At 29.3% G+C, this 25,176-nt stretch overlaps 2 protein-coding genes and 1 pseudogene across 3 annotated transcripts; 2 read left to right on the top strand and 1 right to left on the bottom strand.

The window, feature by feature from the left end:
- Positions 1-3,963: 3,963 nt before the first annotated feature.
- On the top strand, positions 3,964-4,730 carry LOC121219318 (zinc finger protein SHOOT GRAVITROPISM 5). The gene has a single exon (XM_041097244.1). It carries the CDS (start codon positions 3,986-3,988, stop codon positions 4,454-4,456), a length of 471 nt encoding a protein of 156 aa, XP_040953178.1. The 5' UTR covers positions 3,964-3,985; the 3' UTR covers positions 4,457-4,730.
- Positions 4,731-13,737: 9,007 nt separating this feature from the next.
- Positions 13,738-19,998, top strand: LOC107941972 (TITAN-like protein). Of its 2 annotated transcripts, XR_001695733.2 has the most exons (9): positions 13,738-14,161; positions 14,806-14,932; positions 15,007-15,313; positions 15,462-15,535; positions 16,086-16,140; positions 16,324-16,748; positions 17,193-17,392; positions 17,554-17,644; positions 17,832-19,998. XR_001695733.2 is itself a non-coding variant. In XM_016875603.2 (7 exons), the coding sequence occupies exons 1-7, from the start codon at positions 13,815-13,817 to the stop codon at positions 17,211-17,213; spliced, it is 1,356 nt and encodes a 451-aa protein (XP_016731092.1). In that variant the 5' UTR covers positions 13,738-13,814; the 3' UTR covers positions 17,214-17,686. The 2 variants fall into 2 exon arrangements, 1 of the variants encoding a protein (XP_016731092.1); XM_016875603.2 differs by lacking the exon at positions 17,832-19,998 and having other exon boundaries at positions 17,193-17,686.
- Positions 19,999-20,983: 985 nt separating this feature from the next.
- Positions 20,984-21,766, bottom strand: LOC107941966 (probable methyltransferase At1g27930; annotated as a pseudogene).
- Positions 21,767-25,176: the final 3,410 nt, after the last annotated feature.

Raw genomic sequence — 25,176 nt, 5'->3', positions numbered from 1 at the left:
AAGTATTTTATATAATCAATTAATATTTTTATATTTGAAATTATTTAATCTAATTCATTTGATATATTTAATATTTAATATATTAAATATTTTTTTAAAAAATTGACTTTAAAACGATACATCAAAACAGACTTGTACCGGTACATACCTGTTCTAGTAGAAAAACGATGTGACCACCAGTACGGTACTCACTATCTTCACATGTTCACCTCCAAAACTCGCTCTGTGGGTCCAAACCACAGAACAACTTTCTTTGTGGCATGTGAGTTGATAATCATTTTTTACATAAAGGGGAAACTACATTAGTAGTCACCCAACTATGATTTTTTAACTTTAAAAATTCCATCCAATTTTATTGTCAAAAATTAGTCTTTGTACGTCAACATGGTATACGTGGCACAACATGTGTAACTGTCGGTTATTTCGTTAGTCACACTAGTTTTTATCAATAGAAATGGATGAAATTTTTAATAGAAAGGACTCGTTTGCTATTTAATCTAACGTATATGAACTAATTTTTTAATTTTTTGAGTAAATGGAGTAAAATACAATCTGATTCCTAATATAAGAGCCTCCATAATACTTTTATCAATAAGTATCCCATATTATTATAAAACCTCAACTTTTGGCCTAGTGGCAGCCCCAAAATTCGTTTTTTGGGTTTGAATCATAAGAATAACCTTATTTGTAATGCGTGAATTAATAGTGATTTGCTTATACTAGGAGTATAGAAGTCAATTATAGGTTTACTAAAAGATTGTCTATACTATATATAAAGTGGCGGATTAAGTTAGTGTTGTTAAAGTATATTTACTTTAAACAGTAATTAATATTATTATAAAAATATTTTTATATTTTTATATAACCTCCAAATTAACAATTGAAAAATAATATTTCGCAATCTAACATAAAATCAACAAATTTTTATAAAATAAACTTTAAATATATATTTTTAATATAATTTTTTTTATTATGCGATAAAATTTAGTATAATATAAATTTTTGTAGCTTTAAAGTTTAATTTTATTTATTTGAAAGAGAGAAAAAAAAAACCCAATAGCAATGGATACCAAACTTCAATCAGCAAAGAGGAGAAAGGGTGGTTAGATCAAGCCCACATGATGGAGATTGGAGAGAGGAAAAAAGAGTGGCACGGTCCAAGTGGTCGAGTCAGTATCCACAATCATGGTCTGCCTCACCACAGTGTCCATCCCACGTGCCACTCTCTATTTATATTTGTACCCTGGATTAGGATTCCCCCGACATCCCCTTGCCCTACCATTAAAGCAAATTTCATCCCTCCCCACCATTTACTCTTTTAGTTTTTTTTTTTGTTCCAATTTTCGAATTGTGATCATATTTTGTTTCTAATTTTTTTATCCACTTTTTAGTTCCGTCCATTATCAAGGGTGAATCTGAAAAACATAATTTTATAATGTATTAATTTATTATTTCATCATTTTAAAATGAATTAAACATAGTTTTCTTCTTTAGAGGCAAAGTACAATTATACCATAAATTAATTTTTAATTTAATCATTTTATAAGAAACTTAAATAATAATTTTTTATTTGAGGAGGGGCAGGTAATAATTTACCTCTCTTATCGAGTAACCAACTAGTCTTTCAACAATCAAAGCTATTATCTCCCAGTGGAGATTTTGTCTCTTATACTTTGTTGAGAGCCACTGAGGGACAATACATTTGATTATAGGAGGATCAATTGATTACTCGACGGACAACACTTCTAAGACTTCTCCTGAAGGAATTCACTCACCTCAACACGAACAATTCAATTAATATCTGTAAAAAGATATAGATGAATGTAGATATTCACTATTTGAATCTGTTTTATTTTTATAGATTCAGACTAAATGAAAAATATTAACTTTAAGCTTACCGCAAAGCAATACCTGCATTCGATATTCTAAACTCTATAATAAGGAATAATATTTGATATACTGATAATGGAGTTTTTAAACATAACGAGCAAGGTTAGAGAGTTGACGAGTGTACTATAAGGGTATAGTATAATATTTTAAAAATATTTTAAAAAAAGATGCACAAGTTAATTTTTTTAATACTGTTTGTAGAATAAAATCACACCCATCATATTATATTTGACAAACTAAATGTAAAATTAAATAAATTTACAATTAACACTAAATTTATTATATTAACAAAATCATGAAAAATCTAAGTCTAATAATATTAGCAATTAACTTTCATTAAATCAACCTTATAAATTTAAATTAAACACAAAAAAGTTAATACTATACCTTTGCATGTCAAAATATATAACTTTTATCAAATACAAATATCAGATTGAACCAAAAAATAATATAAGTACCATATTAAAAAAATGATAAATTTAAATACTAAAGATATACTAAAAATATTAGTAAATTCTAGGTAAATTAGATGCCCAAATTATCATCTTATAATCAAAATTTTTTAAAAAAGTTTTTTTTTAATTTCAATTTTTTATTATTAAAAGGAAAAAAAGTCCCAAAATCCAACCCTATCTATCACCCCTAACGCACGTGCGACTCTAATTATGACGCCTCCATCTCATCTCTCCAAAAAGGGGAAAAATAATAATAATAAAATCTTTATAAAAATATTATTAATAAAAAATAGTAAAAACACATTAATTAAAGGTAATAATATAATAAAATGGTATGTTATATATAATATATAAAAAAGAGAGGGAAGTACATTATTATTATTATTATTATTATATATATATAGAAGTACAAAAAGGATACTCATAACCTAATATTAAAACGTGATCCGTTATATTTCTCATGCTTTTGTTTCTTTCTATTACGGGCCGTTACACTGATTTCACAATAATGCCCTTCACTTCCCGCTACGTCACAAGCACTACATAGTCTATAAGCTCGAATTTATAATTGAATAGGTTGGGACCTAATAGGAAGTTAATAGGTCTTAGAAATTATTGTTGAAGTCGAAATTAAATTATATATTTTTATGAGAGTTAAAATATAATTTTGTAATTTTAAAGCTTATATTTTTATAATTTTTAAAGGATTAAATTAAAATTTTATCATTTTAAAAATTAAAATGTAATTTTACCTTTTATTATATTAAAATATTATAAAAGTTTCAGCTTTAATGCATAAAAAACTTTCACAATTTTATCTCAATCCCCATACAAAATTTTTAACTTCAACCTTGACACTAGTAAATACTAGTTTTAGCCCTTTTGCATAGGTGACTCTAGAAAAATTGTCTTGGAACCCAATCATTGCTTATAGGTGAAATAACAAATTATTTTCTTTAACATTAAATTATGACACATTCACGATGTAAGGAAAAAAATTATGTAAAAAATATACTTATAGAAACTTTATATTAAAATCAAATGAGGATTTAATTGAAATGGTTAAAAGTTTAAAAGTCACGCGATATACGGCACACATATTATATATCATATATGTTATATCAACTTATTATTTTCACATATTATTTGTTAAAAATTCAATTAATAGATTAACAGGTATTATCATTTAAATTGAAAAAGTATAGGGATTTAGAATGATCCAATTAGAAAATTTGGATTCAATCTACAACTATATGTATGTATACAAAATTAGTTACTGAATTTAATCAAACATGTTTAATAAGTAAATTGGGACTAATATTAAATGATTCGAAAAGCATTATAACTAAAATTGATTAAATTAAGTCTTTAGACTAAATCCACAACTTTCGCAAAATAATTAATAACAAAATTTTATCTAAAATATTTTATCTAACATTAATTCATTTTATTTGGGGTTTATTACGGTAATTAAAGGCTAACTAAAGGATAGATCGGTCATTTGAAGCATTAAAGTAAGGGTTTAAGCCATTTTGCATGGGAAAGAAGGGTAAAAAGGTAAATGCATTGCCCTCGGCAACTTGTTTATATAACCCTCCGTTTTCAATTATATTTTCTCAACTCTCTCCTTTTTTACAGCTATGGAAGATGATGATGATCAAAAGGAACTTCAGCTTCTCCCAACTCCAATCCCCATTTCTTCACCAACCCAGATTCCATCTCGTCGATCCACGGTGGCGGCCACGACGGCGACGGGTGGTGGTGGTGATCATCAATACGAAGGCCCTTCACTCGACTTACAACTATCGATCAGCTTAACCCCAATCCAACAACCATCGAATTGTGTCAGCGTTGAGTCGTTGAAATGGCAAGCGGCGGAGCAAATCCGGTTGGCGGCGATCGAAAAGGCTTACGCGGAACGAGTTAGGGAGTTAACGAAACGGGAGATGGAGTTGGCTCAGTCCGAGTTCGCTCGGGCGAGACATATGTGGCAAAGAGCAAGAGAAGAAGTGGAGAAAGCTGAGAGGATGAAAGAAAGAGCAACGAAACAGATAGATTCTACGTGCATGGAGATCACTTGTCAATCTTGCAGGCAAAGGTTTAGGCCTTGAAAAAAAAATTAATTTTTAATTTTTGAATTTTATAATATCAAAAAAAAAAATCAAACCGTTGTTGTTTAATTCAAAGATAGCTGAGTTTTTTTTTTTTTAAATATATTTTCCATGGCTGGTTGAGTTGTTCTTTAAAAGGGTTTGAAACTTTGGGGGCATTGGATTTAAGCCAAAAAAACAACACAATAAATAAAATGATGATCAGAACTATATATATATATATATGCAGTGTGTATTTTTCAATTCATTTAATGAGAAATTTGAGTTTCTGCAATGGGTTTTTGGCTTTTATTCTAATTATCATACATACATACATGTATGCATATATCATGAAGTTCCCTAGATGAACTTGGTTTCTTTCGCTTTACTTTTTTTTCATCTTTGATCCGGGTGAAATCAGATTAGACGTGATCTCTATTAGTGTTGTTCTTTTTCACTGATACTTCAAAAACATACAACTCCTTACTACTCGATTATGTGAAGAACAAATCAAAGTTTAAACAGATGATTTGTTGATTAGAGATAGGTTCTTGCATTCTATATATCAATGTTTATGAGATTCCAACAATGGGATTTGCTTGAAATATCTAATTATGTATATATGGTAAAAATATCATAAATGTTTTTGTATTAGTATCCGATTGCATTTTGTTTCTCTATTTAAAAAAATTGGGTACATTAAATCAAAGATTAAATTAGTCATTCTATTAAAAATTTCATCCATTTTTACAGTTAAAAATTGGTCAATGTACTTCGGCATACGGTACACGTGACACATCACGTGTAACTGTTTGGTTTTGCCGTTAGTGACCCTAATTTTTAACAATAGAATTGGATGAATTTTTTTACAGAAAAGATCAATTTGCTCTTTAATCTAATGTACAAAAATTAATTAGTTTATTTTTTAAGTAAATAAAATAAAATACAATCTAATTTCTAATACAAAGAATTTCATAATTTTACTGGATTCCTGCAATGGGTTTTGCTTTAACTATCTAATTATGAGATCATATATATGATCTCAAGATGAAGTTTAGTTTCTTTAGCTTTGCTATCATGGTAGGCTTGCATAGCCTAGTAAGGAATCAATAGACTTGCATAGCTTAGTAAGGAATCAATGAATCAAACTCACAGACAGTGTTGCATTATTGTCCTAATATTTTTGTTGGTGAAGATATACATTATTGTCCTAATTGCTAACACACTTTTTATAGCACAATTTCACATACATGTCAGATATATATATATATATATATATATGAATAAGCAAGTTTTAACTTTTGAAAGTTGCAAAAAAGTTACTACTGATATCAAAGATCAACAGACAGGCAGGGCATATCTTATCTGCTATAATTTTGTAAGATTGGATCATGTGTTTACACTGGTGCTATTCCCACTACTAAATGTGTAAAAGCTGAAAATCATAAAATTTATGTATTTCTTATTATAAGATCAAACTCTGACTTCTCTGTAGGTACATTTTTTTGGTTATGATCATATGGTTTAGGGTTATAATAATTAATATTTTAAATATACGAAATAACTCAAGTATATTCAGATAATATTTATATGGGTAAAATATGTTATAAGTTTTTGTATTTTTTTTAATTTGAAATTTAGTCTTTGTTTTTTTTTAGATTTCAAAATACAAGTTTAACTGTTAACACTGTTAAGATTATTTTGTTAAATTCATGTTCATTATAACGTCAGTTTTTTAATTATGTTCTTATTAAGTGAGTATTTTTTTTATTTAAAAAATGCCACATCAATAAATGTAATAAAAAATAACAATATTAACCATTGAACTTAAAATTTAAAATTTAAAAAAATAGAAAAATTAAAGTACTAAAAGTAAAAATATAAAAACTAAATTCCAAGATAAAAAAATACAAAAACCAGTAGCATATTTTAGCCTACTTATATCTAATTCTTATTCCAGCAAACATATGTGATTATTGATAACAAAAAATGTAAGGTTTGTTGAGAGAGTCGATTTTAGTACAAAAAATTGTAAGTTTTTTTTTTAAATAATCATGTTTAATATTTTTTATTGCATAATAAAATATGTGTAAAGTATAATCCTCTAAATATATTAATATTAATATTTAATATTTGTGATTATTAACAACAATTTCAAATCAACATACTTGTATTGGAATATACCTACAGGGCGAATTCAATATTTTTTTAGGGAGATTGGAATTAAGTTGTACACTTCTACGATAGTAAAAATACAATTTTATCATTTTAATAGTCTACGTTTTTATAAATTTTAAAAGATTCAATTAAAATTTATCATTTTTGGGATCAAAATACAGTTTTACTGTTACTTACTGATCATTTAAAATTTTATAAACTATAAATGGGCTAAAAGGGAAATTTCTCACTTTAGGGGGGATTAGGGCTCCTGCCAGCTCCCCTTGACTCTGCCTTGTATACTCATATTCATGTTTGACATTTACTTGAATATGGGTGAAATATATGAAAAAAAAAACCTCTTTATTAATAACATACCGATATCGAAAAATACTCGTATTCGATACCTACTCAAGCAACATATATGAACATTGATAACAAAAATGCAAGGCACCTGCCATTGTGCTAACAAAACTTGTATAACTCTTTATATTATAGTAGAGGTGATTTTTTCACTTAATTATGAAAAGTTACAAATCATCCAATTATTAGTAAATTTTTTTTCGGTCACCCAACTATGAAAATTTACAAATGGTTATCAAACTATTCAATTTTGTCTTTTTTGGTCACCAACTGACTAATGTAAAAATGGATCGATACACCAAATAACCTAAGATAGCTGGGTGACAAAAATAGACAAGATTGAATAATTGAGTAATCATTTTATAACTTTTTACAATTAAATGACCAAAAATGAAAATAATTGGGATACTGTAATTTAATCAAACTTTTAAGATAGTGTATACAAATTGGGTACAGAAGATTTTGCATATTGACGAGTCAAAGTTGGCATCAAAGAGGTCAAGTTTTCAGAAACTTGATATAGATAGAAAGGCAAATGAATGGGAACAAAAAGTTTAAGTAAATTTCATCAACAAGAAGACAGAATAGCCTGTATGCCACTTGTATATTCAACTTCTAACTTTTTTACTCTTCAAGAAAACCAAACACCCACTACTCATGTCTGGGACTGAGATCCCAACACAACTGACCAGACATTTTCTTGTCAATTTATAGTTTTGGTCCTTTTTACTATGCTTAATTTTAAAATTTAGTTCATATACTTAAATTTGATATAATTTGGTCCCTATATTATAATGCTATCGTAGATCCAAATAGTTAAGACTGTTACCTGTTCTAATTAAAATTAGGGGCGTGGACCGAAGTGACGAATTTGCTTTGTAGCCCCTTCAAAATGTAAGAAATTACAAGTTATTTAATGGTAAACTTACACTTTGCCCCTCCCCAAATTTATGATTCATTTCTAATCCCCCAAAGCAATTTTTTTTGGCTTTGCCCCTGATTAAAATGCTCAAAAAGAAAAAAAAATAGGGATCAGTTCTACAATTTGACTTAAGATTTTTTTAAAATGATGGTATAACGTGCCACATTAGCTTGTTGTTACACTGGTAATTATAATTAACGGTTTAGTGACTAGAATGTAACAAATTGATACCATTAGTGACCATATCGTAACTTTTTAAAATTTAATAACCAAAATGTAATCCAAATCATACATAAATGACTAAATTTGTAATTTACCCTAATATCAGTGAAAATGGAGTTAGCTGGTTTCTTGTCAGCAACCTCCAAACATTACTCTCATATAACCAAATTATAAAGAAAAAAAAAAGGGGAAAACAGTGTTCAATAATTTAATGCATTGATTTGATTTCTTTGATGAGTTTCAAAAGACTATCAACAGTGTTATAGACATAATCTAGTGGGGGCAAAGGACCATTGGAGTTTCAAAATTAGGCCCTCATGAAAAGTACATTTTCTTTTCTTTTCTTTTCAAAGAGATAGGAAAATTATATGTACATGAAGAAAGAAAACTACCCTAAATGATTAATTTAATTATTAGTTTTGAGTTCTTTTTTTGGTTGCAAGAATCTTCCATGCCACTTAACCTAATTTATGATCTAAAAGCAATTTAGCTTCCCTTTTTTTCTTTTGCCACTAAAAGCAACTTTGATCACAAATGCAATCTCAAAAGTGATTTTTTGGTTGTTTAAGTCTATATTGCTCTGATTTTTCGTTTTCTTAAAAGTATTTGTGTTCATAACTCGTATATGATGCATTTTTGGATATTGGTATAAAAATATGATCCTTCGATTGTCATATCCTTGTGCTTGACTCCAAGTAACATAGCTTTAAACCTACTTAGCTTTGACTCTTTATTTTTATTCAAAGTATCTATGTTCAATTAGGGTCAAAGCCTAAAATTTGTTAAGGGCCAGAATTAAATTATAATTCATTGGGAAGTTAAAATATAATTTTATCATATATGAACTTATAAATTTTTGGTTCAAAGTATAATTTTATCATATATTAACTTTTAATTTTAACATTTACAAAGTAACTAAAAGGCAAACTTTTCATTTTTGAGGCACCAAGACCTTTGCCTACCTGCCCCTGAATTCGCCCATGCGTTTAACATTTGTGTTCGAAGCATATAGGTATAGAGATGTGGCCTTACAAGGGATTCCAAATACATGGAAAACTCGAAAAAACAATACAATGTCGATACTCACACTTGAATTCGAGCAACATAGGTTTGGTAATAATAATAATAATAATAATAATAATAAACTCTATATCACTTCTATATACATAAAGAGAGAGGGATGAGTAAAAATCGGATCAAATCAATTTAATTAACGGATGATTTTTAGTTGAATTAATTTAGTAAAGTTAATTATAATTGTTAAAAGTAATTTTTGCATACAATTAAAATAAGTTATACCAATTAATTATTAATAATAATTTTTTATAACTAAATCCAACTGAACCTACTCTCTAGTGATGGGATTTCAAAGGGAAATGGAGCAAATTAAGGAGTGAATAAGAAAGTGGTAAGAAGGGGAAAATGAGTTGTAAATTGAAGTTTGATTGCATTATATCATATAAAAAAGGAGGAGAAAGAGAAAAATCATATGGAGGGGAGACCATGGGCTGACATAAGGCCACTTGCAATACAGGTTCATTTGTCTTGTATTGCTTATTTCGTTACAATCATAGAATTGCAAAACAACCACATATCAATGTCTTAACCATAAAGTTGAAGGTGCAGGATAAAGGATGTAGGGTCATCCCTACCCAAAACAATCAAACTTGTCATCATGACAAAACCTTAACATTTGTCTTTTCACATTTGTCCACTAACTATCATCATTTGATACTGTTTTCTCTCTCTCCTGTTCTTCCATCATAAATTATAGTGATTTGATGCAGATTTCTGCTTAATCTTTAAGTCCTTCCTTTGTATGTTAAATATCAACTATAAACAAAGAGATTCATCAATTTATTGGTTTATCCAATTAGGAGTATCAATTATTATTATGTGTTAAATTAAAGTCTTTATTAAAAATTATATCTATTATTATTGTTAAAAACTGATATTTATACGTTACCATTGAGTATACGTGGCATGTCATGTTTTTAATAGTAAAAATTGATAAAAATTTTAATAGAAATGAGCGATTTGCTCTTTAATCTAATGTATAGGATTAATTTGCCATTTTTTGAGTAAAGAATATAAAATACAATCTAAATCTTATTATAAGGACCTTCATGATACTTTTACTGTGATGAACACTAATACCAAACATGAATATTCGAATATGTGTCATTTTAAACATTCTAGCTTTTGAATATCCAAAGTTATGATGCCGGATTTTAGTCGAGTTCTAGGCAAATATACTTAATATTTTATAATCGTATTTGATACTCGAAAACATTCGCAAAAGTGAACCCTTACCATAGTTTTTCTTGGTTTAATTGTGCTAATAGGTGCTCTTTAAACTTTTGAAATTTGGTTCTTTACTTTTAATTTCAAGAATTAAAATGTCACATATTTAAATTTAACCGAAATTCATTAATAGTATTATTGATTAGACTTTAATATAATCAAACAAATAAAGAGATTGAATTCTTGAAATTAAAATTAGAGATAAATTTTTAAAATTTGAAAGAGTATAGGGATTCAGGGCTTAATGGATATAGAATAGAAAGAAATGAATAAATTTTAGAACTATACATAAACTTTAGTTTAATGTGTAATTTTACACAAGAATTTTAATTTTGTGCGATTTTATACATAAAATTTTGATTTAATCCAATTCACTGAGACTATTAACACAATCATCAATATAACATCATTTTATGGTTATATATTGCTTACTCAAATAATTATATTTATCTAATATAAAAAAAATTGATATATTTACTGTGTATATTTGAATCAAAACTAAAGCTTCATGCATATATTGAACCCTAATTAAAGTTTCGTGTATAATTGCACCAAATCAAAATTCATGTATCATATTGTACATTGAATCAAAGATAAAGTATAATTTTGAAATTTATCTCAAAAAGAAAAAGAAAATGGTTTGTCTCAAGTTAATATCATATCAGTGGATGTTTTTTTTTATATTAATGTATATCGGTTTCGATATATTTTGATGTATCATTTCAAGTTTATTGTATTTAAAAATATTTATATATATTAAATATACATGCAAATAATAAATATATCTCAAGTTTTTGAAAGGGAGAATGTGTCTCAATTACACCTATAATTGTATTTATATGTAATATTTATGAATTAAAATTCCAAAAATATAATAATAAAAATTAAAAATAGTTAAGATAAAAAAATGTTGAAAATAATTTTAAAAATATTAAAATTTTGCACTAACTAGTGTGAGCCAATATACACCAAAACAAGCTGTATTAATCAAAACTGAACAAAACACACAAAAAAACAATAAAAATATACTCAATTTTTTATTGAAACAATTAAACTACTTAATACCGATTTAATCCCAGAACAATACATATCGACCAATACGACCGGTCCCATAACTAAACCGACTATCATGGTTTATTTTTTATGATAAAAAACAAAAGGGGAAATTGTAGAGAGGTGGATACAAAGTAGAGAGAATTTTAGGGTTTATATCAAAACAAGATGGGGGACCTGCATGGAAAGACTTAAAACTAATCATAACAAAGAAAAAATTCCCATGTCCCCCACAACCCTGCTTCTAATTATGACTTTAAAATAATAACGAGTATAGTCCACTCGTTCTTCACGTTGGGTTAATTTTTTGGTTGTGTCAAAATAAAGAGTAAAAATTTAAAGAGCAAAGTTTTTAGAACCAAAATGGTAGTTGAATCGGACAAACCACTAGTTTGTATGTTTCGATTAAATAAATTATTAAAAACATTAAAATAAAAGTATTTTAAAAAATAAAAAACGATTCAAATTTTTAGCTTAGTTCTACCAGTTCGTACCAGTTCTCAGGGTAACCAATCTGATTCCTCTTTCCAGACTGGTATCCCAACCGGTTCAATCAACCATGACTCTAAGTTTCTACACTTCGTACATTTAGAATTTAATCCTCCATATTTTATTTTCAAGAATCTAATCTCTCAACTTTATGGATTTAAAAACCCATTTTCAAATTACATATAACGACATAATATTTTAATTGAAAAGCTAACGATATTAACTATTTCAACTAAGTAATAAAATTATAAAAATATAAAGACCAAATTATGATAGAAATTAAAGTTTAAGGATTAAATCTCAAATTTATGCATCTTATAAGAACCAAAATTGAAAATGAACCAGTTTTTAGAAAATAAACAAAAGGAGCTAATGGGTGTAAGCCATGTGTCGTAAGGAGGAATGCACTTTGGATATAGATATAGATTATAATATAAAGTTAAATTCTTTATTTAAAAATGGAAATTGTCAATTCTGCTATTATTAGTAGAATCTTTGGTGTCACATAATTTTCTTTAATTTATTATGGTCAATAATATTATCATTTGAATAAAATATATAAATCACATTAGTTGATTGGACCGACATATCCGCAATTGAAAATAATACCATTGATGCATATCGACACCCAAAATTAATTGGATTAATGCTGAACCATTATTTTTTTTTCTGTTTAAATAATATTAAATTTAATTACTAATATTTATATATTTCATCAATTTGATTTTTTTGTTGACATAGCAATTCATTTGTACTTCATGTTTATATGACATTATTTGCACAATAGTAACAAATATCATAATTCTAAACAAACAACCACACATCTTGATATAATAATTTAACATAACACTCATATTTTACATCAAGCATACCAAATGAGTCGTAAGTGAATTTAGTCAGCTTTATGTAAATTGTCCATGGGCCAAATTTGCAAGAAAATAAATTAACTTGAGCCTAAAAATAAACTTATTAATTCGATCATTGAAAGATTAAGTAAAAAATTAAAACAATTAAATCTTCAAGTGACCTAAATGAGCGAATCTTCAAAAGAGTATGAGTTTGGGCTGCTCACTTCAATATTTTAATTATTCCAAGGTTAAATATATTTTTCAACTAGGTTCAACTTCTGAGCTTGCATGGGCCAAGTCTGTTTTAAAATAGAGTTTTGAATGTTTAAACCCTCAAAACAACTTTCTTAAAGGTCTCTTGTCACCAACTATTCAATCAATACATTTAATTGGACTCTAATATGTTTAGACTTAGAGCAAGTAATTAGGCATTGTGGAGAGCTAAGACCATCATGTTCTTAAAACAAAAATTGGGCACTGATGTTCAAATTTAAATAAAAATATTTAAAAATATTTTATTTGAATTAAAATTGAGTTGATCTAAAGTAAAAAAAAAAAAACTAACTTTTGTTCAAACTCAACCGAAATTGGTCTAAGTGAATTGTTCAATTTGTGAATTAAGGTTGTTGAAATTGAATCGGATTGAATGGTTAGACCGATTAAAACGTGAATTGATCAGTATACTGATTTAGAACAAAAGAAAAGTTTTAATAATTTACGAATTAGTTGAATCAAAATAAAAAAAAACGATGAAACTGATAATTAAAGCAGTTAAATTAAGTTTTATAGTTTTTTTAATTGAAATCGATTTAACAATTGGAACAATTAGGCTGATTGAATCGGATTTAATCAATTGTTGGGTTTCAAAGGTAACAATGACACTGAGCTTACAAAGGTTAAACGGTGCGTTTTAACTAAATTGTTCAAAAAGGGCGGTTCAATTTTTTCCCCTACTCAAAATCGTGGCAACGCTTTTAGAATTAGGGATTATCAGTTAACCAATTGTTGTTTCCGTACAACAATGGCGGATCATTCAGTGAAACCAAACACTAACTCTAAATTGAGCTTTACGAGCCAAAATCACAACGTTACAAAGAGAGAGAAGGAGAAGAAGAAGGAAAAAAAGTGTGAATTTGAGTTCTGCAAGGTCTGTAAGCTGAACCACAACCAAGGGCCACGTCACAAGTATTTCCCTAACCACAAAACCGCTCTCTCCTCTTTCCTATGTCGATTCCAAAACAAGATCAATGACGTTCGTTTCTTCTTGAGAAACCCTAACGTTTTTCGACCTGAGCATGCGGATCGCAATCGGTTTTGGTGTGTCTTCTGCGATACCGATGTTGACGAGCTCGATAGCTCTTTCGCTTGGTAAGGCCTTTAATTACAATACTGAATTGCTTTGTAAAATTTTGTATATAATGAATCATTATGAAGCATGGTTCAACTTAGTTCAAGTAATTTAGGATTTACAGCAATTTTAAGATCAAGTTACTTAGAGAACGCAAGGGAAATTGGAAATTAAAAGTTCGGATTTAATGAGTGAAATTTAGGTTCAAATATGCTGTTCGTCTCTGTATTTTGGCGAAGTTTAATATTTAGTTCATGTACTTAAGTTACAACATTAGATCTTATGTTTCGATTTACAAATTCTTTATCTAATCCAACCACTGACATTATTAGTATTTTATGTCAAAATTTGCTTACCATCAAGTGTGCTTATTGAGATCATAATTATGCTTTTGAAGTTGGTATGATTGCATGGATGGAAAATCTAAACCAAGAATAGTAACAATATCAACCATTGCACTAGGGTTTTTAAATTGGAAAAGTAGGAGGAATTTTTTTTTTTGACTTTTTTGAGTATATAGACTAAATGTGAAATTTTATTCAAGTACAGGGACTGGCGGCATATTACCAAATTTATTAATTCAAAAAAGATCGCATTGCTTTTCATTTGCTTTTTTTTTGTGATTTATGTAAGCAAGCTTTAGTGTTTTTGGTTCATTGAACAGTGAAAATGCTATTAATCACTTGGCGGGTGGGCATCACCTGAAGAATTTGAAGCATTTTCTTTGGCAATATGGTGGTAAGATGGACCAACTGGACAAATATAGGATATCGGAAACTGATCTAACTAAGGTATGACTGTTAGATTGTTCAAACAAAAGCTTGGAAGGTTAATCACATGACGATTTCGTTTTTGGTCATTGCAGTGGGAGAAGAAGTGTGAGTCATTGAAGGTTGAAGCAATGGTTGCTCCTACCGAAGGATCTGGACTTAAATATGGAGCTTCAAATGATATCCACTATAATGTCAACATTGAAAAAATTAATAATCTTGGACAAAATACTCTTAACAGTGTCAAACCAAGTTATTCTAATGTTGTTTTGCCTTTACAATACAATACAAATGAGTATCAGATATCTAATTCAAGATTCCCTGAAGTTTCGCACTTTGGTTCAAATTTTCATGAGGCTAATTTTTCAAATACAAGTTTGTTGAACTCGAATGATTTGAAAGGTATCAATATCTGGTTATTTGATATATTTTCTCATTCAATCTAGTTTTAGTTATTTTGTTGATATTTCAGTGAAAGCTTCTTGTATAAAAACAGAATAAACTGTCTTATTAGTCTTGTTTCTGTCTGCGTTGTGCTGGGATTTTCCAGCTAATAGCAGTGGCCAACAAAATCTCCTTTACAATGGAATATGCTCAGGAAATGCTTACCTCGGTGATGTTGGGGTAAGTTTATTCTCCCACACTTTTCCCTTGCAGCTGATCTTATTTAATTGTTCCCTAGAAATTGTTATGTGACTGTGCCATCTTAGAAGTTCTTTCTTTTTTGTTTGTTGTTGTTTGAATAGAGGTTTTATAGGAAAGTAAGAAACGGAATGGTTTTCTTAACCACTTTGTGTGTTTTTTTTAGAAAGATAAACGTCAATCAATTAACTAATTTTATTTGTGATTATGCTGTCTTCCATATTTATTTACAAGAGAATCAATTGCCTCAATTTTTAAAACATGCATAGGTCTTGTGTATTATAGTCTTTTGCAATACATTCAGTATTCTGTTTGAATGCATGCTTCTCCGTATCGGGTCTTTACTATTTAAAATTTTCAGTGAAGCTAATTATCGTATGGTTTTGAACTTTGAATATAATACCGCATGCCTAATGTACAAGAAGCCCGTCTATGGGGCACCTTATTGTTTGTTTTGAGTTTTGTGTCTCCACGAAGTAGTTTCCTCTTGCATGATATTTAATTATATTTTTCGCAAATTATTCTCATTCAGGGTTGCCAAGTGTATCAGAATGCAAGTATGGTGAGCAGAGAAAGCAGTTCCCAGGGTATTGTGTAATTACATTTTGGTTTCATATAATTCTATTTCCATTCCAAATCAGTGTAAAAACTAAAAAGTAAATGGTTAATATGCTACTAAAACTAGGTTAAAGGTTTTCTGGTTGCAAAGTGGAGGGATGCTCCAAGGAACAAGTTTTTATTCATTATCTTATGACCATCTCTTTTTTCAGGATTGCAGAGCTTAACTCAAGTGTCTTCCATTTCAACCATAGATGCTGGAGGAAATGTGCATTCTGGAGCACTCCCTCCTTGGCTTGAAGCTGCTGATCAGACTTTGCTAAACAATCAAGTAAAGCCAGCTTTAAGTAGTTTTATTTCATCAAACAAGTCACAGAAATCCCGTAAGTTGAACCCAAAAAGGGTTGGGGCTGCTTGGGCTGAAAAGAGAAAGATGGAGCTGGAGAAAGAGAAGAGAGGGGAGATTGTTGAGAGTGATTGTGATGCTAACTGGCTTCCTAATTTTGGTAGAGTTTGGCAGTCAGGTAGCAGAAAAGAATCTAGAAAAGAATTTGATATTGAAAAACATAAGTTCCTCAAGGTTGAAAGCCATTCTGAGATGCCAGTTAAGATACAGCCTTACATCAGTAAACGAATGGTAAGCACACATCTTCATATACCATGTCATTCTCAAGGCTAGTGTCTCAATAGATAGAAATGTGATTATGAAATGTGCTCTATTCTGCGCTCTCACTTAAGCCATCAGTTTGTTTGATTTTCATCAGGGTAAAATAACATGGATTATTTATAAAAGTGCAGAAATTATGGCAGTAAAAAAGTCAGCCAAAGTGGTCTTTGAGTTATCTTGTCAGCAACAGAAGGGTCTGTTTGTAGAATGTCATTAGGTTGCTTAGAATTGCAACTATTAACTGCATCTTGATGATTGACTTTAGTTTGAGTATTTGCTAGGAAGAAACTTTCTTCTTGTTAAAAGGATAGATGCAACTAACTAGCTCTGGTATTTAATGGCATTAATTTATGATTTCATTATGTATTATATTGGTTCTAAATTTATGCTGTTTACCTTTTCCCCTTTTGGCAGCGAAAAGATATTGGTGAATGATGACTAGCAATTGCACAAAGGAAAGACAACTGCAGGGAAGCTGACGGTTGAATAATCAAGAAGTAAAGCTGACGGTTGAATAATCAAGAAGTATTCTTTTGTTTTACTCCTCTATGGTGAATTGAAAGTTTCACAATGAGAAACTTCGAGGAAAGAGAAGAGTAGCTCATGGACTCACGGTGATTTCACCCCAAGATATTTAGCAACTGTAGCTATTCCATAATTGTATTCTTATCACAACTCTGAAAATAGTGTATACTTTACAGCATAATAAATAATTTTCCATGTCCCCTACTCTTTTACCTGTCTCACAAATGTATGTATATCTGTGTTTCTGAAGCAACTAGATGTGCTGTTTTGGATTGGAACACTGGGTTGCGAGCTTTGGCACCCAGATTATACATAATTGGCAAAACCTTACCAAGTGCCATGTAATTGATAAGTACCCATAATTCATATATTTTGGATCCTTATTGCTTTTCATTGCTCCTCAAGTAAAATATCATGTTTTAGCTTCATTTGCATGTTTACTGTCACATTTGCATATATTAGCATTTTTATCTAATCTTATATCATTTAGTATTATTAATTAATTTGGTGTTTCATGACTCTAATTAGGTGCATATGAACTTGGGATGCAAGTTTGAGGACCGATGGAAGTGAAATGAATGAGCAAAATGCGAAGAATTAAAAGGAAAAGTGGGCTGCAGCTCAAAACCGTGGAGCCTCAGCCCTAGATCTGGAGTCGCGGCGCCAAATCTGGAGCCTTAGCCACCGCATATCATCCACAAACAAACGGGCAAGCAGAAGTCTCTAACAAGGAAATCAAAACTATTCTCGAGAAAACGGTCTATCCAAATCAGAAGGACTGTAGTTTGCGGCTCGTTGATGCATTATGGGCTTACCAGATGGTTTATAGAACTCCTATAAGTATGTCACCTTATCAGCTTATATTTGGCAATGTCACCTTCTTGTTGAACTAGAACACAGGGCATATTGAGTCATCAAGCATTGTAACATGAGGATGGATGAGGCGAGTAAGCATCGGAAACTGCAATTGCAAGATCTAGAAGAAATTCGAAACGACGCCTATGAGAATTCGAGAATTTATAAGGATAAAACAAAAGCCTTCCACGATCAAAGGTTTTCAGGAAAGATTTCTTGGTTAGACAAAAAGTTTTACTTTATAATTATCGTTTAAAATTATTTACTGGTAAATTGTGTTCTCAATGGGAAGGACCTTTTATAGTTACTAATGTCTCTCATGGTGCAGTGGACATAAAAGCTCCAAACAAGACCAAAATCTACAAGATTAATGGTGTCATTGTTTAAGACCTTTCTATGAAGGTTTTCAGGAACATGATGTTGAGACCGCTAATCTTGAGATCCTTATCTACGGGACTTGATAGGGGCATTTTCTCTGGCCAAAGACGTTAAAGAAAATCACTTACGGAGAGGCAACTCCGAATTTTATTTTTGTTTTTCGCTTTGCTTTCATTTCCTTTTTCCCTTCTTTATATTTATTTATTATTGTTGATTTTATTTTTTTATTTCCTTTTTAATTTATTTTTATTTTAATTTTCGACTAGAGTTGGGGCACGGCTCTCCTGGTGTCAGGGTCTTGTCGAACTTTGATTTTTTTGATCGTTTGTCCTTCCATCGATGTCAATGGTTGTTCCTTAACTCTAGTCGAAAAATAAAATATAAAAATAAATTAGAAAGGAAATAAAAATAAATAAAATCAAAGTGAAATGAAAGAGAAATATTGAAATGGAAACGAAGCAAAAAACGAAAATAAAATCTGAAGTTCTCAGATAGGTGCTTTTCTTTAATGTCTTTGGCTAGACGGAATGCCCCTATCAAGACTCGTAGATTAGGATCTTAAGATCAATGGTCTCAACTTTGTGTTTCTCAAAACTTCCATACAAAGGTTTCAAACCTTGAAAATTTTGGTTTTATTTGGAGCTTTAATGTCCGCTGCATCATAAGGAGAGACATTAGGAACCACAAAAGTAAAACTTTCTGTCCAGTCTTTTTTGTAAACCTTTTGGTTGTGGAAGGCTTTGGTTTTGTACATATAAATTCTTGAATTTTTGGAGACGTCGTTTCAAGTTTCATCTAACTCTTGCAATTGCAGTCTCCCATCCTCATGTTACAATTCTTGATGATCCAATATGCCTTGTGTTTTAGCTAAATAGGAAGGTTACATGGTTTGCCAAATATTAGCTGGTAAGGGAACATACATATAAGAGTTTTATAGCCTTTTTTTTATTTGGATTGACTGCTCTTTTGAGAATAGTTTTGATTTCGTTGTTGGAGACTTCTGCTTACCTGTTTGTTTGTGGATGATATGCCGTAGTCATATTTTTTGGTTAAAGCCTCTATCACTTTACTGCAAAAATGCGTACCTCAGTCACTAGTAAGAGCTCTTGGCATGTCGAACCTAGAAAAAATGTGAGACTTTGACAAAATCTACAACTTTAGCCTCGTTAGTTCAGGTTGCCTTTGTTTCAACCTTCTAAATTCGCAATGTTCACATTATTTGAAGTATGTGTAAGAGTCTGGAAACAAGGTGACTAAGAAAATGTCTTTTTTTGTCTTTTTCAAGAAAGTATTGCAGCCCTAATTTTAAGTCAAATAAACTTTATAAATAATATCTTTTAGACAAGAGAGAAGAGGAACTTCTTGTAGCTTTATTGTTTTTGGTGTTTTTCTTATTTTATGACTTGTAAAGTAAATTTTGAAGTTTGATTGTATAAAGTTTGTGAGCTTGAATTGTTTCTAATTTTTTATTCGTTGTTTAGCATTTGCATGTTTTTTTTTTGAGTGAATTACAATTATTCAAGTTTGTTAAATATTTGACCGGTATTTGATAGTTTAGAATAATTGTCTTATCAATTAGAGGTTTAGTTGATTGATTGATTTTTAATATTTGTGACGAATTGTATAATTTTTCATATTGTATTTTAAGATCATGTAGTGTTGGAATGCAATTTAACTTAAATAAATTCTGATTGTCTCTTTGTTGGTTAGAATTGAGCCTTTTTCGTTTTTAATGTTATTGATAAATTAAATCCTAAGGATCATTGTAAGGTTATTTGCCAATAAAGTAAGTTATTAATGACGACCTTCTTGATTATCAAGAAGGTAAGAAGTGATTAGCTTAGTAAGCAATCGTTGACAACTATAACCGATTTATTGAAGAGTACTGAAAATTATCTTTATATTAGTGATCAAACCCTTGAATCAAATGTAGATTTTGCTTAAACTAAAGTTTCATCTAATTGATTTTTTCAAATTTTAATTATTGTTTTATTTTTTTTGTAAGTTTTTAATTTAGTTTTTTTTTTTCATTTTTAGTTTTAATTTTAAGTTTTCTTTAGAAATATTTATTTTAATTGAAGGAATAAAATTATTATCCATCTCTATGAATTCAACTATAAAATTTTATTTATTTGAGTTTTTTTATTTTTATTTTTAATTTTTACGGCTTTCGACAATAATGCAATATTCTTTCCTTTTTATCTAAATTTACACACATGAAAAAGAAAATGCAGCAGGGCAGACACTCTTCAATTCTGACTGACGGAGTGTGTCTATTGTTCTTCATTTACACGGATGGACAACATCCAATTCGTCTGAATTCCACTGTTAGCTATGTGGAGGGATAATTATGTTATTCATAGATGACATTCCATGTGGCACTCTGATTTTGGTTAGATATATTTCATGATGCTACTGATTTCTGTTGCTGCAGAAAAAGAAGGCTATTACTCTATCCGAACCGTCTCAGAAGAGCAAAACCTTGTATCATTCGATTGATTGGAGATCCGAAAGTTCCAGAATCTTCCTTTAGCTGAACCAAGTTCTCTTCGCAGAGGAATTCCTAAGAAAACCATTTTTCAATCATCCGATGAACGTCGTGTACTACAACATCGGTCGTCTTCCCAGATCTTGCTAATATGCTAGCAGTGTAGATGGTTGACATCCTGCCTGGTGCTTCCGGTGCGTCCCCAATAGGTCCATCCACCACCACAACATCCCATTTAAGCTGATACACTTCTTGTGGTAAATTTCTCAATGCCAATTTGCAACTTGATTGCTGGAGCAGACTTGTACTCGGTGCACAAACAGGGTTTTCCCTGGCATGCTTTAGCAGCTTGTATGCCTTCTTAGCTGGTACCGGGTACTTAACTTCATAAACCCGAGTCCCATTAGAATCCGCTTTGTTTAGGCTTATCTTGTAAGGGTCGTCTTCGAGAAAAACAGTGATGCTACGCAGCAGCTCGAGGTGAAGAATGTGAAGTAGTAGTAGTAGTAATTGCGATTTTAAGTAATCTGAGAATGGAAAGGCACGACAAGATGAAAACAAGCACCGGGAGTAATTTCTTTCCCGGAGATTTCATCCTTCTAGCCGCTCCATCCAATTTCGGGCCGGTACCTGATGCCACAGTACTAGAAAACTGAACCGAAGGAATAACCGGAAGCGCACGAGACTGTGATTCTTCGGGAGGCATTTTCTTCCTTTTCGACCACCTTACAGCCACTACCATAGCATCCTCCTCCCAAGGTAATTATAAAATTTGGGGTTGTTATTATGTTATCGATCAGGAAGAAGACAACGGTTTTTTTTGATTTGGTTTCAAGTCAACTAGTATCAGCGGTTTCCCCCATTAAAGCTACAATCAATATAAAATAAGAAGCATTAAGATATGGCCATTTATATCAATTTGCATGAACTGACTCGAGGACAGACACTTTTAGGGCATTGTTTAATGTATTTTAATTGTTTTAGGCCTGTTAGGTATATAGTTTGTTACTTAATCACTTTCATCCATTTCTCCTTTTACCCATTTGCTACAGTTGCGTATAGTATGCCAAACTGTAAAGGTTTTCTGTTTATCGGAAGTATTTTCGCTGGAGCTCCCGTCATGGTCCGGGTGTCGTATCGAGGCCCGAACCTTTCGGTGGCTTGAAGACCCGACCAGCCTCGGTTTGTCTTGTGATCGAAGGTTGTTTTTGTTCTAATATTGGTACGTATTAGCTCTGGACTATTTTAGTATACTGTTTCGAGTTTATTACTTTTTTTTTCTCTTTTTAATATTTCATATAACATATATCTATACTATACATTAAGGCTGCATTTGTTTCATCAAAAATAATCCACAATAAATATTTTTTGTATTTTTCTATATTTATTTTATGGAAAATAGGTTGACCAATAAAAAACGATTTACAAGTCAATAGTAAATAAGTTCTTTTTCCTTATAAATTGATTTATTTTTTTGAAAAGCGTTTTTAGAAAAGAGCTCATTTTTTAGTAATTTTATTTTTATATAAAAATTAACTTGAATCAAGTATAATGTTATTATAATAATAAAATTTTAATTTTAATTTTTAAATATATTTAAAAAATATTAAAATAAAATATTATACTATTCAATATTACTAGACATACATATTTGATTATTTATATTTGATAATATAATTAATAAATTATTTAATATTATAATTTTATTTTAGTAATAAATTTTAACAATAATAATTTTGAATTTTAAATTTCAAATAGTATTGTTGAAAAAATATTTAGATGAATATATTAATAATATATTACAATTTATAAATATTTAATAATAAATATTTTATAGTATAAAATATAAACATTTTAATTATATAAATATGAATATTTGTTTAAATCATGATTAAATTTATTTATCCCTTCAAACTCTAATGTGTCACTATCCACTTGCATATATGTAATATATATAATTTAAATTTAAATTTAAATTAGACATTGTTTACTATTAAGTTTATAATATGATATTGATTATTTATAAAATATTATATTATTATAAAATAAATTTTAATTGTCAAAAGGAAATGCTATTATAATATTTTGTAACAAATATATATGTTGTGTTTTGCTCACTAAGAAAAATTGCCAAACAACGAAAAATATTTTACGCAGAATTATCCAAATAATAGTAAGTATTTGTTTTTCTTGAAAACCAATCTATTTTTTAGAAATCATATTTCTAAAGATGTTTTCAGTGAAATAAATGGGGCCTAAAGCGCAATTGAGTCTAACTCAAAAAATTGCCAAAAGCCCATTTATTTTATTTTGAGAGCATATATCTTTTTGTATTTTGATAAATATAGAAAAATATATACACACGATGAAAATCATGAGATTTGTACACATATTATCATACATTTTAGTATTTCAAATTTACCATTTCAACCATATATTTGGTTCTTATAATAAATTTTTTTATAAACTTATTACATAAATGTGTGAGTGTAATAAAATCTACTATTTATAATTTTTAGGTTTTTAATAAATAAATATTTTTCATATACATGCTTCTTAGGTAAAGATGCTATTTATCACGATTTTAGAGTCATAAATTCCATGTTTATTTTATGATGAGATTTGCTTGGTGGTTAAAAGATGTTCACCTTTTAGAACACATTTGAGTAAGCGGTAGGTCTTTAAACGTAGTGTGTAACTCTTCGAAAATTTGGAATTTAGTCCTTTACTTTCAGTTCTAAGAATTTAGTTTATCTACTTTTTAGATTTTAAAATTCAGGTCCAATCGTTGACATTATTAATTTTTTTAAAAAAATTCAAGTTCATTATGTTATTTTTTTATTTCAAAATACTACGCAAACAAATATAACAGTATTAATAGTTAAACTTAAAATTTAAAACTAATTAAATTAATGAGATATTCAACATGTGAAACATAATTGATTGAAACAAATGGGATTAAGATCATTTAGGTAAAGTTTAGGAATGGATACAATAATGTGTGGTCCAAAACCAATTAGCTGTTTGATGCAGATTTTACATGTTTTTCCATAAAATGGATAAGGTGATGAAATAAAGAAAATTTTAATGGAATCAAAGCATCTCACAACAAAATACATGCATTATCCACTTCATATACAATTGTTCTTAGAAAATTAAAAATAATTTATTCCCAAAAAGGGAATATATATATAATAACTTTTTCCAAATAGAAAAAAAAATATTACTCGAATTTAAATATGAATATATATTAGTTTTAATATTATCAAATTTTAGTATGATAGTTGATTATAAAGATGTGGTTACAATAATTTTCATTAATAGAAAATCTAAAATTTAAATTTGAATCAGAAATAAATAAAAATATGAATTAAAGAAGATATAACTTCACCAAAAGTGAGAATGACTCTAATGTAAATATCAAATTTTAGCAGGGGCAAAATAGTTATTTTCAAGTGAGGAGTTTTTTGACAAAATTATTAAGGCGTCCTTGAACATGTGTATTGAATTTGAGCCAATGGTTTTACTCGATGAATACGGAATTAATATTGGCATTTAAATTAAGATAATTATATTTTTTAAAATATGGAATTTTGGCAATATATTAATTATTGGATTTTGATGAAAATTGAGATGAAATTACGGTGTTGGGATATTTTTATTATTATTTTAAATATTCAATATTATATAAATATTAAAAAGAGTGTGAAGAATTTTCTTCATATTTCCCATACAAGAAATGTCCCATGCATGGAGAATGAAAAAAAATCTCCACTAAAAACCTTTGATTTTTAAGTAAATTTCTAAGTGAAATCAAGTGGCTAGCAACGTCAAAAGCTTAGTTTTCATGAGTAAATGGATGGAGGTGAGAGAAAGTTAAGAAAATAATAAAATTTTTGGTAAAAGTGTCATGGAGGTTTCTGTACTAAGAGTCAGATTGCATTTTGGCCCCTCTACTCAAAAAATAGGTAAATTAGTCCCTTTATGTTAGATCAAAGAGCAAACTGATCATTCGGTTAAAATCTTCATCTATCTCTACTATTAAAAATTGATCCATGTGCGTCAACATGAAGTACACGTGGCACGTCATATGCCATTGTCTGATTATTCTGTCAGTCACACTAATTTTTACCAATACAAAGGGATGAATTT

The sequence above is a fragment of the Gossypium hirsutum genome, chromosome D07 (genome assembly GCF_007990345.1).
Source record: "Gossypium hirsutum isolate 1008001.06 chromosome D07, Gossypium_hirsutum_v2.1, whole genome shotgun sequence".
Classification (NCBI taxonomy): Eukaryota; Viridiplantae; Streptophyta; class Magnoliopsida; order Malvales; family Malvaceae; genus Gossypium; species Gossypium hirsutum.
Note: the sequence above shows the minus strand (reverse complement) of the source record. Positions and strands in the feature narration are given on the sequence as shown.